The sequence below is a fragment of the Poecilia reticulata genome, chromosome 23 (genome assembly GCF_904066995.2).
Source record: "Poecilia reticulata chromosome 23, P_reticulata-male-v2, whole genome shotgun sequence".
NCBI classification, from domain to species: Eukaryota; Metazoa; Chordata; class Actinopteri; order Cyprinodontiformes; family Poeciliidae; genus Poecilia; species Poecilia reticulata.
In genome coordinates, this window is record NC_088852.1 from 19,295,744 (window position 1) to 19,307,891 (window position 12,148).

Below are 12,148 nucleotides of genomic sequence, written 5' to 3' on the forward strand. Positions count from 1 at the left end.
TTGCACGAAGTCACTGAAAGATGCAGGTGATGGTATTGATGTGAGATTAGGAAAAAGTCACATTTCCAAAAAACTGTATAAAAAAGTTATGTTTCTGCCAGAAAGGCAGAAATGAAAGTTTGAAAAAAGAAAAAGGCAACAACAAAAAAAAACTCTATGAAAGTGCAGAGCGACTGCAAGAAAATTGCAAAAAGTAAAAGTTTGAACTAGACATTACAATTGATGGTAGAGATGGTTTGAACTTCTTCCTTGTCTCTGTCCTTATTGCTCCTGCTCTGCATCCATGACGTCTCCTTTCCAACTCCTCTGGGATTCCTGGCTTCAGTTGTGGTATTATTTCAGCTTTTGCAATATTAATCAGCTGCTCCCTGTTGTAAACTATCCTGTTGCTATGGTTACGCATCGTAACAAAAGGGCAAAAAACACTCCATCTGCACAGCATCCAAAAACAAGAAGAAATGCTTGTCCAAAAAAAATGAAAAAAATTCCCATAGGCAGACATGAAAGTTTGATTAAAGAAAAAATCTCAATGAAAGTAACAGAACTAACGTGATGCATTATCATAATTCTAGAAATAGAATTATGTTTTTATGCACCCTTGTCTAATATTTCAGAATTCATTTTCACCAACCTTACAGGCATCTCCAACACTACAGTAAAAGTAGCTTACAGCTGCTGTACGCCACAGCAAGTCAGAACTACCACACTTGGTAGTTGGTATAATTCAGTAAGTTAATTGGAAATTCTCCTCTGTTACCTTAGCAACAGCCTGTTGTAGGCGGTACAGAGTGTTGACCACAGTAACATTCCTTCTTTGCCCTTCTGTCAATGGTCCAATCACCTGACTGGCATCTCCTTGAGTACAGAGCTGTGGACAGGAAGGACACAAAGGGTTCAATAAGTGACAGAGTGTAAAGTTACATTTAACAGACAGAAGACATAATCAGCAAATGTTAGAAAGAATTCCCCAAATATCTCCCTATGCTCTAGCAATTGGGCAACCTGTACCATTGAAGAAATAAAATATCCCAAAAGAATCATTTTTTTAGTTTTCAAACTAAAAAAAAAAAGAGTGAAAACCTACTACAGCTAATTTGGTTGGAGTAATCATTAAGTTACTACCAAAAAAAGACCATGCTAAGAGTCTCGGCGTTGCGAAGGGATTCTTTACTCATTTCAGTTCACCAACGTTTCCAGACCTTCATTTCCACAAGGATATCTTCAGGTCTAGTCTGAAATATTATTACGAATGACGTTTTCCTAATCTGCTGTATTTTGAGTTATGGTAATAACCTAAATGTTCACATTGCCAAGAGACAGTCTTATTTTGACTTTACGCTCTTTCAGTATGCAGATAATTTCATGGTGAACTTAAGGACTAGACCAGCGTTTCTCAACCTTTTTTGGGCCAGCGGCCCCCCAGCCTTTATCCAGGTCCCTCACCGCCCACCAAAAAAATTGCAGGCTACTTTGCACTGACAATTATTTTATTATTAATATTACTATCACTATTGTAGATGTGTTGATTTTTATGCTTGTTTCTGTATTTATCATCAAAAATAATTTCCCAGAGAATAGAAAAGTCATGGGAATAGAAATTATTTTGACAAATGCAATGAACATTCAAGTTAAAATCGGTAGGCATAACAGCAGCCAATCAGAGTGGAAAACATATTCTTATTTTGTGCCATTTTCTAGTTGTTAAATCTTCCACAAAATGACCAGATAAAAGATGTACAACATGCCAGTTTAAACTTTGAACTATTTGCAAAACGACTGAGCTCTGCAACATTAAAACATGGATAGAACTGTAACTACATTAATCATAACTCTTCTTCTCTTCAGTGTTTGTCAGTTTCTGGTGGTGCAGCTCTGTGCTGCCTTCAGGAAAATGGGACATCAGAGTATCATCCATAAAACTTCACCCACATGGCATTTATTGTGCAAACCAGAGCTTTCAGTGGAAAAACTAAAGTTCCTTTTAATGCTATACAAATATGAGACAGAAACATGGATTATATCTTTATATAGACCTGTCTATTGATTATAGATTAATAGTTTTACTGGGCAGAAATTACAAAGAACAAATCTGGTTCTTAATCAAATCCTAATGAGTCAAATTGAAAGTGTCATGGAGTCATCAGCCTCATGACATTAACACTGACATGAAAAATAATATTGAAGAAATAAATATATCAAATCTAATTAAAAACATAAATAAGTGTTAAGTTATTTACTGTTATGGTCTTTAAGATATATTTATTCTCAGTACTAGATATGGTCTCAACAAACCCATGGCATTTCAACAATATTATTTTATATTTTATGTGGAAATAGTGTCTGTTTATTCTTGCCATACAGTCTCTCTATTAATTATTGCTCTAAAGGTCTTGCCATACCAGTTTATTCCTCTGTATTTACTTTAGTTTCTTAGTTTATTCTTGCATTTTGTTCTTCATTCATTTCCATTTAGTTTCCTTTGATTAGTTTTATCCTCTCTTGGTTTATTGCTATGTCCACTTTAGTTTCTTTCCTGTTGCTACATTTATTTTATCGTTTATTGACCATCAGTAATCTTCACTCATCACCTGCTGTGCCACCTAATCAACACATGATGCGTTTCACATCATGTGTTGATTTTTTCACTGTTCAGCGTCGAATTCTCCGTTTTTATGCCATAATTCACATCTAGTTCGTTGCTCCGTTTTATGTCCCGCTTCTCCTCTTTCAGTTTTGTGCAATGTGAACGTCTTTTTTTTTTAACCCCTAAGGTGCAGGGCGGTCGGGAAGCGTATCGATGGGGAAAAGGCAGACTGACATAAACCTTTTAAAACAACGGAAACAATTTCTGCATTCTGATTATTGAAATTTTAAAGTGCTGTGTTGTTCTATCACCCCCGTTTCATACCGGACCACTTACAGCACCGTGTTAACGCTATAAAATGAACGCTCTCTATCGTGGTATCACCCATGGAGGGATTTCTTTATGTCTTTATTTAAATGGGTTCATTTTTTAGAGGGATACACAGTGAGGGTATCGTGATTTTAGCTACCAGTAGCAGGAGAGCGGAGCTGCGCCAAGAAGCTAACAGAAGCTAACAGAAGCTACAAACACTGAATAGAAGAAGAGCTGCCAAGCATGATTTAATGTTGTACAATACAGTTTTACCAAGTTGCTCAAAGTCTAAACTGGCATTGTTGTGCATTTAAGGTGTAAAGTTTACCTTCGACCAAACGCCCCCCAAAGGCATCCCAGCGCCACACTTTTGTAAAAATGTCCGCCAGCATCCCCTGCCGTCCTCTGAACGCCCCCTGGGGGGCGGTACCGCCCATGTTGAGAACCGCTAGACTAGAGGATGCCCAGGTCCTGAGGTTGCAAAACAAGCCCAAATTACCACCCCTCTGCTACCATGCTTAACATGAGGTATGAGGTTTGTGATAGAAATTTAGCATCCAATTCATTCATTATCTCACTGTGATAATAATTTGGATTGATCTTGTCAAAGAGCAGAATTTGTGTTGGTGGGGTTCATACCTGTAGTAACCAAACTAAACTGCAAATACATTCTAAAAACTTTTTTACTGTCACCTTTATTGTTGTCACACTAAAGACCACAAAATATCATGATATAACTTTAATTTCAGTAGGTGGTGTTGGTACTGATATATTCAGACATTCTGCAGTACAATATGGCAGAACATTTATCTTTTGTCTACAGTTTCCTTCTGTGGGAACTGCATGAATGTTTTGGGTTTGTAACCATTGAAGTGTCAGTTTTTTTTTTTGCCATGTTTATATTCTTTGTCAAGAGAGGCTATTGGTGAAAATTGAAGATATGACAAAGTTCTCACATTTTTTAAATAGCCAGCTCATCAATATTATTTTATTAGCATTAAGCAGTAGACATTATGCAATGTTTAAGTTTCATAATTTTGTTTCCCACACTCAATGCCTCTGCACTTTGGCCTAATTTTTGTTGGCTCACAGCAAATGTCACCTTATCAGAGGCTGTAACAGGCTTGAAAAACTGGTGCTTATTTCTGACATGCTAAGATATAAAAGCTTAAAGCTAACGATTTCTCACATACATGAGTGGATATAAGGTATAAGTCACTGGATTGTGTTTGAGGTACAACAGGCTGCTGTACATACCAGCTGCTCAGACTTTACACAGAAGAGTTGGATGGTTTTTGCAGCATTCTTGGCCACTGCAAGAGAGAGGTTTGGATCCACTGATGCCACATTCAGCTCACTGGAAAGAAAACAGTCTCAGTCAAATGCATCTTAGTAATGCAGAAATATAGAAGCTTTTAATAAATGAGTCGTATGTATAACTTCTGAAAACATATTTTCTATGGAAAGAACCCAACATTTCGTATGAACTCATAATATTGTGAATTTTCAACTACCGTATTGTCCACACTATAAGGCACGCCGGATTATAAGGCGCACCTTCAATGAATGGCTTGTTTTAAAACTTTTTTCATATAGAGGGCGCACCGCACTATAGGGCGCATAGAATAGACGCTACGGTTGCCACCCGTCCCGTATTGAACCTATACAGGACAAGGTTCCCCGAGTACTTTATATACTAGGCTGCCCCAGTCATCGTTTCACTCACGGTGTTGGTGTTGCGATATTGTGCCCAACTGCTTTCTGGGTAACACAGACCAACCGACACGCTGCCGCCGCAGTCTCTGTCTCTCTTCACCCGCGCCCCCGGGTTTAAATGTATAGGGGCTGGTCCCTTGGCAGCCCTAGTCGAAGCACCCCGGATGAATGTCACTTTGTTGACATAAAGAATGACTCCGCTCGGTGAGGAGAGGCTTCCGCGACTGGGCCGGGACGTGGCCAGACGACGGTCACCCGTCTCCGTTCGCGCACAGCACAGCATGTTCGTGGAGAACGTGGTGCTAAATGAGCTGCAGACGACCTGATTCTAGACCAGGGGTGGGCAATCCTGGTCCTCGAGGGCCGGTGTCCTGCAACTCTTGGATGTCTCCCTGGTAGAACACACCTGGATCCAATAGCTGAACCACCTCCTCAGTGCAGGCAGGTTCTCCAGAGTCCTGCTAACGACCTTATTATTTGACTCAGGTGTGTTGAAATAGAGACACATCTAAAAGTTGCAGGAGACCGGCCCTCGAGGCCTGGAGTTGCCCACCCCTGTTCTAGACGGTTAGTATTCATGTCTATGGATAGGTGAGTCAAACTTTATTAACAAACCAGCGTTCTGACAACTATCCCAGCATGCACCGTGCACTACTTCTTCTACGGGGGAAAATGAAGTCGGCGGCTGCTTACCGTAGTTGCTAGACCTGTTGTGGCTCAATATTGGTCCATATATAAGGCGCACCGGATTATAAGGCGCACTGTTGGCTTTTGAGGAAATTAAAGGTTTTAAGGTGCACCTTCTAGTGCGGAAAATACGGTAAGTATGAGCCCATAGATGATAGAGAAGAAACAGTAAATGTTAACAGTGCCAAAAGCTCAGGAAAGTTAGGAAAATTAAAAGCACTTTTTTTTTTTTTAGCTCTGCCACATACTGACTAATAGTGGCAACTATTAAAGTCAGTATGTGGCAACACATTTATTCAATCAAGACTTTCACTGGACCTGCTTGGAGAAAAGTCACCTTTATGAAACAGAATCACATCTTCTAACAGGGGTCTTCCTCTCTCTGAGACTCTGATTCTTTTGGATATTTGTGTTTTTGTAACAAAAGCAAATTCAGTTTTTTCATATCATGTCGATTTACAACAAAAGTCATCTGAAGGCACTGAAAAGTTACATGGAACACCTAGTGAAATACAAAGATCAGTAAATTTATCTGACATTTATTTTTGTATTTTAGAAAAAAACGCTTTAATCTGTGAGTTAATTCAGAATGTCCTTCTTTCTATTATATTTAAAATAAAAAATAAAGCTTGATTTTTTCACACCTCTGACACATTGAAACTTCAAGTACATGTGTGCTGTAAGACGGTCAGCTGGCATGTAATGAACTCACCTGCTGATGGTTTTTATGATGCTTTCCAGCTCATCATTGGAGGGTGGGTTGCGCCCCCCTATGGGGAACACCAGGTTGATGGGATCAAACAGACGGGACAGGGACTTGGAGAGGTATGCTGCCTCATACGGCTGCAGAGAGTCCTTCAGGGCTTTTTCTGGACTGCATAAACACACACAGACACCAGATCAAATAATGTCACAGACATTCAGTCTTTCAGGCGGCAATGCAGTAAAAACCAACATCAATGTAACAGATATGTGGTAATGTATGTTCGATACTACATCTACAAGTGCAAGTTAAAACTCTACCATACAAAGTGAAAACCCTTTAACCATAACACCCAGAAACACCAAAGGCGTCTCTGGGCTTAAGCTCATCTGAGATGGACTGATGCAAAGTGGAGTAGTGTCCACATTTTTGGAAATCATGGACTTTGTGTCCTTTGAGGCAAGGAAGAAAAGGACTGTTCAGACTGATATCCGCACCAAATTCAAAGGCCAGGGTCTGTGATGTCATGGGGGTGTGTTAGAGCGTGATAAACAATAACTCCATTATTCACACGATAAATTAAAATGGGCTCAATAATAAAAGGAGGTGATAATAATCCCTTGATTGTTTTTGTCGCATCTCTCTCTCTCTTTCAACCAGAATGACAGAAAGTTTCACTGTGGTGCATCAAGCTACGCCTCCCCTCTCATTTCTTTAGTAACGGCTCAACACACAGGGATGGATGGATTTTCCAATTTTTCCACTCCCTGGAAAAGTTGGAAAAGTTGAACAATTTCAAACTTTTTTGTGTCACGTCACTAGCCCCCGTGTTCAGCGTAACACATGAATTATGTTGTTTGCTCGCCTCGCTGCACAAACTCTATAGGAGATGAATAGAGAGGGGGGATGTTCTTAAAACATATGCTAAGATAATAAAAAAGTTCATCAAGACAAAGACAAAAATAGAATCTTTCCCCAATAGCCTGTCACCCAGAGACTGCCTTCATATACCAGTTTATTTGTTCAGGGATGCAAGGATACATACAACAATAGCACCATTAAAACCTCAAACTGAAATAGATTAATGCCCAAAAATGTAAAATGTACATTTTTGTAGGTACATGGAAGTTATATAGCAGTCTGCTTCTCTTTATTGAAAAGCTTTTTATTTTCTTTTAAATAGAGCAGACAACTCTACCAATCTATGCAAACGACGGACCAAGTTCCTGCTATTAAGCAGGGACAGTGTAGCCAGCTGTGTTTTTCCTGTTGCTGTACAACTGATCATTTTGGTATTAAAGAGTGGTAGCACCAAACGGTGAGAAATTAATACTCTGAAAAATGCTTTGCAACCCAGTTTCACTCCAGACAAAATGAAAGTGGCTTTAATTGGTTTAGTTGGTTAATTTGAATGAACTCACTTGTAGTCCTGTTTTCCATGTGTGAACAGGTCCTGGCTCTCGATTTCTGCAGTAGTGATGTCCAGAGGCATGTCCAACCCTCCGCTGCTCGTCAGAGCCCCTAGCAGGCTTGTGCTGTACTGCTGCAGACGGCGCCACAGCTCATTGTACAGTCGCAGAAGTTTCGGGTACTCTCCTTCAAAAGCTTGCTTGAGGAAAGAGGAGGCTGGAAAAGAAAAACAAGCAAGCAGATAAAATTAAAAGTAACTTTTCAGCAAGGTATGGAGACTTGCTGAAAAGTCTCTATACTTTTCAATAATAATTCCTTAATAATCAGGTAAATTAACATGGGGAAAAAACATCTTGTTTTAAGTTAAGTCAGAGATCAGATCAGAGGCAGCTTGTCCGCATCGTCTGACATGTTTTCCTTCTCCGTCTCATATGGGTCAGCAGTGACTTTGTTCATGTATCTTTCTTTTGCACAGTGTCCAAGATTGTCCACATATTTTTCTTTTAACTGGTCTGGAAGCCATGGGTCTGCTATGCATTGAGCATGCACTTGCTTACTAAGATGCACTTGCTCACGTCTGGTTCAGATTTGTGGGAACTATGTATTCATTCAGTTTGTTTGCTAAAAATCGTAGATGGGCTTTTTTGTTGTTGTTTTCAAAATAATTCAATTCTGACTGTCAAACATTCTTCCTGCATTCTTCTACATAAGAATTAACTGCAGTAGCAAAACAAATTTTCTGAGCAAAACAAATGACAGACTGTATGCCACTTTTTAACTTTAGAACCAAAGACAAGACAATATTTTGTTGTGAGGAACGAAACTTTCTTACTGTACTGGAGCTAGAGCCAGTGGTGCCCAAAGTGGGTCCTGGAGGCCCGGCGTCCTGCATGTTTTAGTTCTCTCCCTGGTTTAACACACCTGGATCTAATGATGGTTCATTAGAGGCCTAAGAAGAACATCGACACGCTGAGGAGGTTGTTACTACAACCAGGGAGAGAACTAAAACATGCAGGATGCCGGGCCTCAAGGACCCACTCTGGACACCACTGAGCTAGACCATCACAAGCAAAAACAGGGACGGATTATGTATCAGAAAGAGACATTTTCAGCTAGTTCCATTCACTGCTGCAATGGTTTGCACAATTACAGCATGGCTTACTAATATAACCACTATTTTTACTTAATTTAGTTTTTTTGTATAGCACCAACCACAACAGATGGCAAGAATAGTAGATGTTGTGCTACCAGAGTCCAAGTTTTTCTGTCTATTTGGGAATTACATGCAGATTCAGATTACACCAGGATATCTTACAGTACTTATAACTGGAAATGAGTTTGACCTATTTTTCTTGTAAAGCTTGAGGGGTTGAGTAGTTTTTCACAAATTAATGTAGCGAACTGAACAGTTCTAATCAATAATTGAGTGTAACTAGGCATGCAATGAACAAGCAGAGAAAATTGTTCCGCAAAAGAAAGAACCAAAGATTTTGTCATAAAATTAATCTTCATCTATGATATTCTCTTCGATTTAACCAGAGCAATTTAGTTCATGATCTTCTATACCAGAGGTTCTTAACCTTTTTTGAGGTACCGAACCCCCCAGTTGCATATGCACATTCACCAAACCCCTGGGGTTGGATCGAACCCAGGTTAAGAACCACTGGTCTATACTCTGATCACACCTGATGTGCCTGACCAGTTTGTGGCAACTATGGGGCACTTTGGTATATACACATTCAACGTATCTTTATGTTGATTGTCAGTAATCCTTTGCTACTTTTCATTATGAAAAACAAACTGTTACGACAAAAATGTCTCTACATAAGTTCCATGTTAATTAAACGCAATACACTTTTTTCCTTATTTCTGCCTAAGAATATTTTCAGACACAGCCTGTGAGATACAACAGGTTTTTAACAAAATTAGACTGAAGCCAAGTACAAAAGCAAGCAGCCAAAACCGCCTCTCCTATTCTCACTTTGGTATTCTCTGTAATCAGACAACTCTGTGCTCAACGCCTCCATGTGATCCGAGAGTGAGTGAGTGTGAATGTGAGCAATAAAGAATGAATGCTATTGCTGGAATAATTAAGTCTTCTTCTTACTCCTGGTCTTACAAATATTCAAACATACACCCAATTAAGCACCCATCCACTACCTGCACTTTATATTTCAGTGATTTAAAAAAAGATACTTATCATTGTACTTTTCTGATGGGAGAATTCATTCAGTTTAAGTGATGACTACAATGAAAGAATGATTATGAAGGTAAACTCAAGCACTTTCTTTAAACAATTTATCACATTAAATTCCACATGTTTAGGGAAGCAGATACGAACAGTGACAATAATTTTACAAATACAGTGTTCAAGCCACATTGCTGCTAAAATAACTGAGCCATGGATGCATTTATTCAATCACAGAAGCTACATTGTTCCTCCGAAGTAAGCTACATGCAGACTGTCTCAGCACAATGTTTTCATGTTTAATTAAATATACTCTAAACTTGCTTCTAAATCAGATGAGTTCACAAAATTTTACTTTAAACTGCGACTTTTGTGCTTTTAGTTCCAATGTCATGTTTTTTATTATGTGTGTAATAACAATTTATAGGGGCAGTATTATGTATTTTCCAGTCACACAGTGCCATTTTATAGCACAATCAAGTAACTATGTAACCTTCTTTGTAATTTAACACCTGAAGTGAAACTAATCCACAAATCAAACTTTTTGTTGATAAACTGTCGAAATAGGTTATTTGTGGTTCTAACATTATGTTTCTGTGCAAATTCTGACATTTTTGTACAATTTGGTCTTATTTTGCCTAAAACTGTATCAATACTGGCTTTCTTTGTTCAAATGATTCTTAAGCAGTTGACTTTTCCTATTGGTCGCAGCTGGTTTGCTGGTCCTGCACACTGTATATTATTAAATGAACAAACTAGAATTTATTGGTCAAATTAGATGGAGATGGAGTAGCAAGTGATGCTACTCCATCTCCAATGGCAACATTAGGAATGTGAACACGGAGTGGAATGGGACTGCTCTGCTCTGACTGTTGGTGAAGGTTTGGTGTTGAACTGATGACTGTCAGACTGAGGAAGGAGGAGAAGCTAATGGAGGATAATGGCCGCTCTCGCTGCTCGCTCAGGGCAGACAGGCTGCAGCAGAGCTGTCGCAATAAACGTCTCCAACAACACAGACAAAGAGTGAGTTAGCAATGGCTATTGTTTTGAAAAAAGTCACTACAGGAGTCTGAAAAATCAATAAATAAAGGTACAAAGTGGACAAGCTGAAAGCAGTGCTTCCTTCGTCTTGATCGCAGCCTCGCTTACCCTATCCGCTCATCCCCACATGCAGCGTCTCTTGGCTCCGCCCACTTTTCTGGAATTATTCCAAATTTGTCAGGGGCGAGGTTTTGCTTTCAGAGGAGTGTTAGTTACACTTAAGAAGGCTCTGCTCTTTCCAACACTGCGCCTTCAACCACATCATCACAACAACATCTCTCCATTAAGCCTTTACCATTTTTACCAGCATGGAGTGAGAGGTAGCTTGTATGATAAGATCAGCAGATACGCAGTTCCACCAGGTGTTTGCTATTTGCTGCTGGCGCTAGTCTGAAGGAGCTAAGTGGGGGAGTCGTGTAACTGCTCTGTGAGGGGGAAGCTCAGCTTGGGGACTGCACCTCCAAGAAAGAGCTGTGTGAAAAGGCAGAGGCTCGGTTGCCATGGAAACGTCAAGGATTTCTTAAGAATGCATGAAGGAATCAAAGCAACATTCCAGGTGTGTTTTTGATGAGAGAATGACATTATGACAATGTAAAGTTAAAGCATTTTGATTTTAGATAATACTACACCTTAGTTTGCTTACTTTTTATGCTGTTCACACAGAACTGCATGAGTGACTGCTGTGCATGTGTGTCCTCTAAGTTTAATGATCTGTCACCAATAAAGTTAAGTCAACCACAGCTGATTTAAGTGGGTCTTTTTGGAGGAAGAAATGCTGCAAGAAATGCTCTAGTCAACATGTAAACTTCATTCATATATTGCAATATAAAATGATCACTCATCACTAGTGACCAAAACAATCAAATTAACATTGACTCTTGGTTGTGAGGTATACATATAGCAAGGCTTTAAATTGATGTTCATTTCATATCAATTAAGGGTCCTGATCAAATTATTTTCAATGATCAACAAAGTGATCAGCATCGACTCCTGGTACATGTTCTGTTGTGCAGCCCAATTTTATATCAGCCACACCTAATGAGCTGTTTTGCACATCTGAGCTTTAAAAATCATAGTCAATTCTTGAGTACACAATTTGCCAAACTGTAGGTTGTTTACATTATGTTGTTAATATTATTAGTAGTTTTTCTCAAGTTTTTTTATTTTATTTATTTATTTTTTTACAATTTTCAAAGACATTCACAGAAAGAGAGAGACTGTATCAGATGTTGTGGATCCTCTCTCTCACTGTGTTGCTGTGCTCAGATATTCCAGGACAATTGTTAAGGGCTCTGCATTGTCAGGCCACAGCCAAACAGTTGAGGTTTTTGTAAACACCATTCCAGGTAAATAAGACACACTCTCCTGTAAAATCCCCTCCCACTGCAGTAAGATGTCATTTATGGTACAGCAAACCCATTGATCATGGTAGAAGAGGTTTGGAGGAGAAAATAAAACATATCCTTCAAATTCAGACCAATCACACAATAGTTTTGAATTCAGACGG

At 39.2% G+C, this 12,148-nt stretch overlaps 1 protein-coding gene across 5 annotated transcripts in view; it reads right to left on the bottom strand.

Annotated features, from left to right (window-relative positions):
• cog5 (component of oligomeric golgi complex 5) overlaps nucleotides 1-12,148 on the bottom strand; it is a 91,182-nt gene that overhangs the window by 8,631 nt on the left and 70,403 nt on the right. For all 5 annotated transcript variants that reach the window (XM_008401223.2, XM_008401222.2, XM_008401221.2 and 2 more), the window contains 4 exons: nucleotides 7,424-7,628; nucleotides 6,012-6,173; nucleotides 4,154-4,253; nucleotides 758-868 (listed from right to left, as the gene is read on the bottom strand). In XM_008401223.2, the coding sequence (XP_008399445.1) occupies nucleotides 758-868; nucleotides 4,154-4,253; nucleotides 6,012-6,173; nucleotides 7,424-7,628 (578 nt within the window). The remainder of the gene's footprint in view (nucleotides 1-757; nucleotides 869-4,153; nucleotides 4,254-6,011; nucleotides 6,174-7,423; nucleotides 7,629-12,148) is intronic.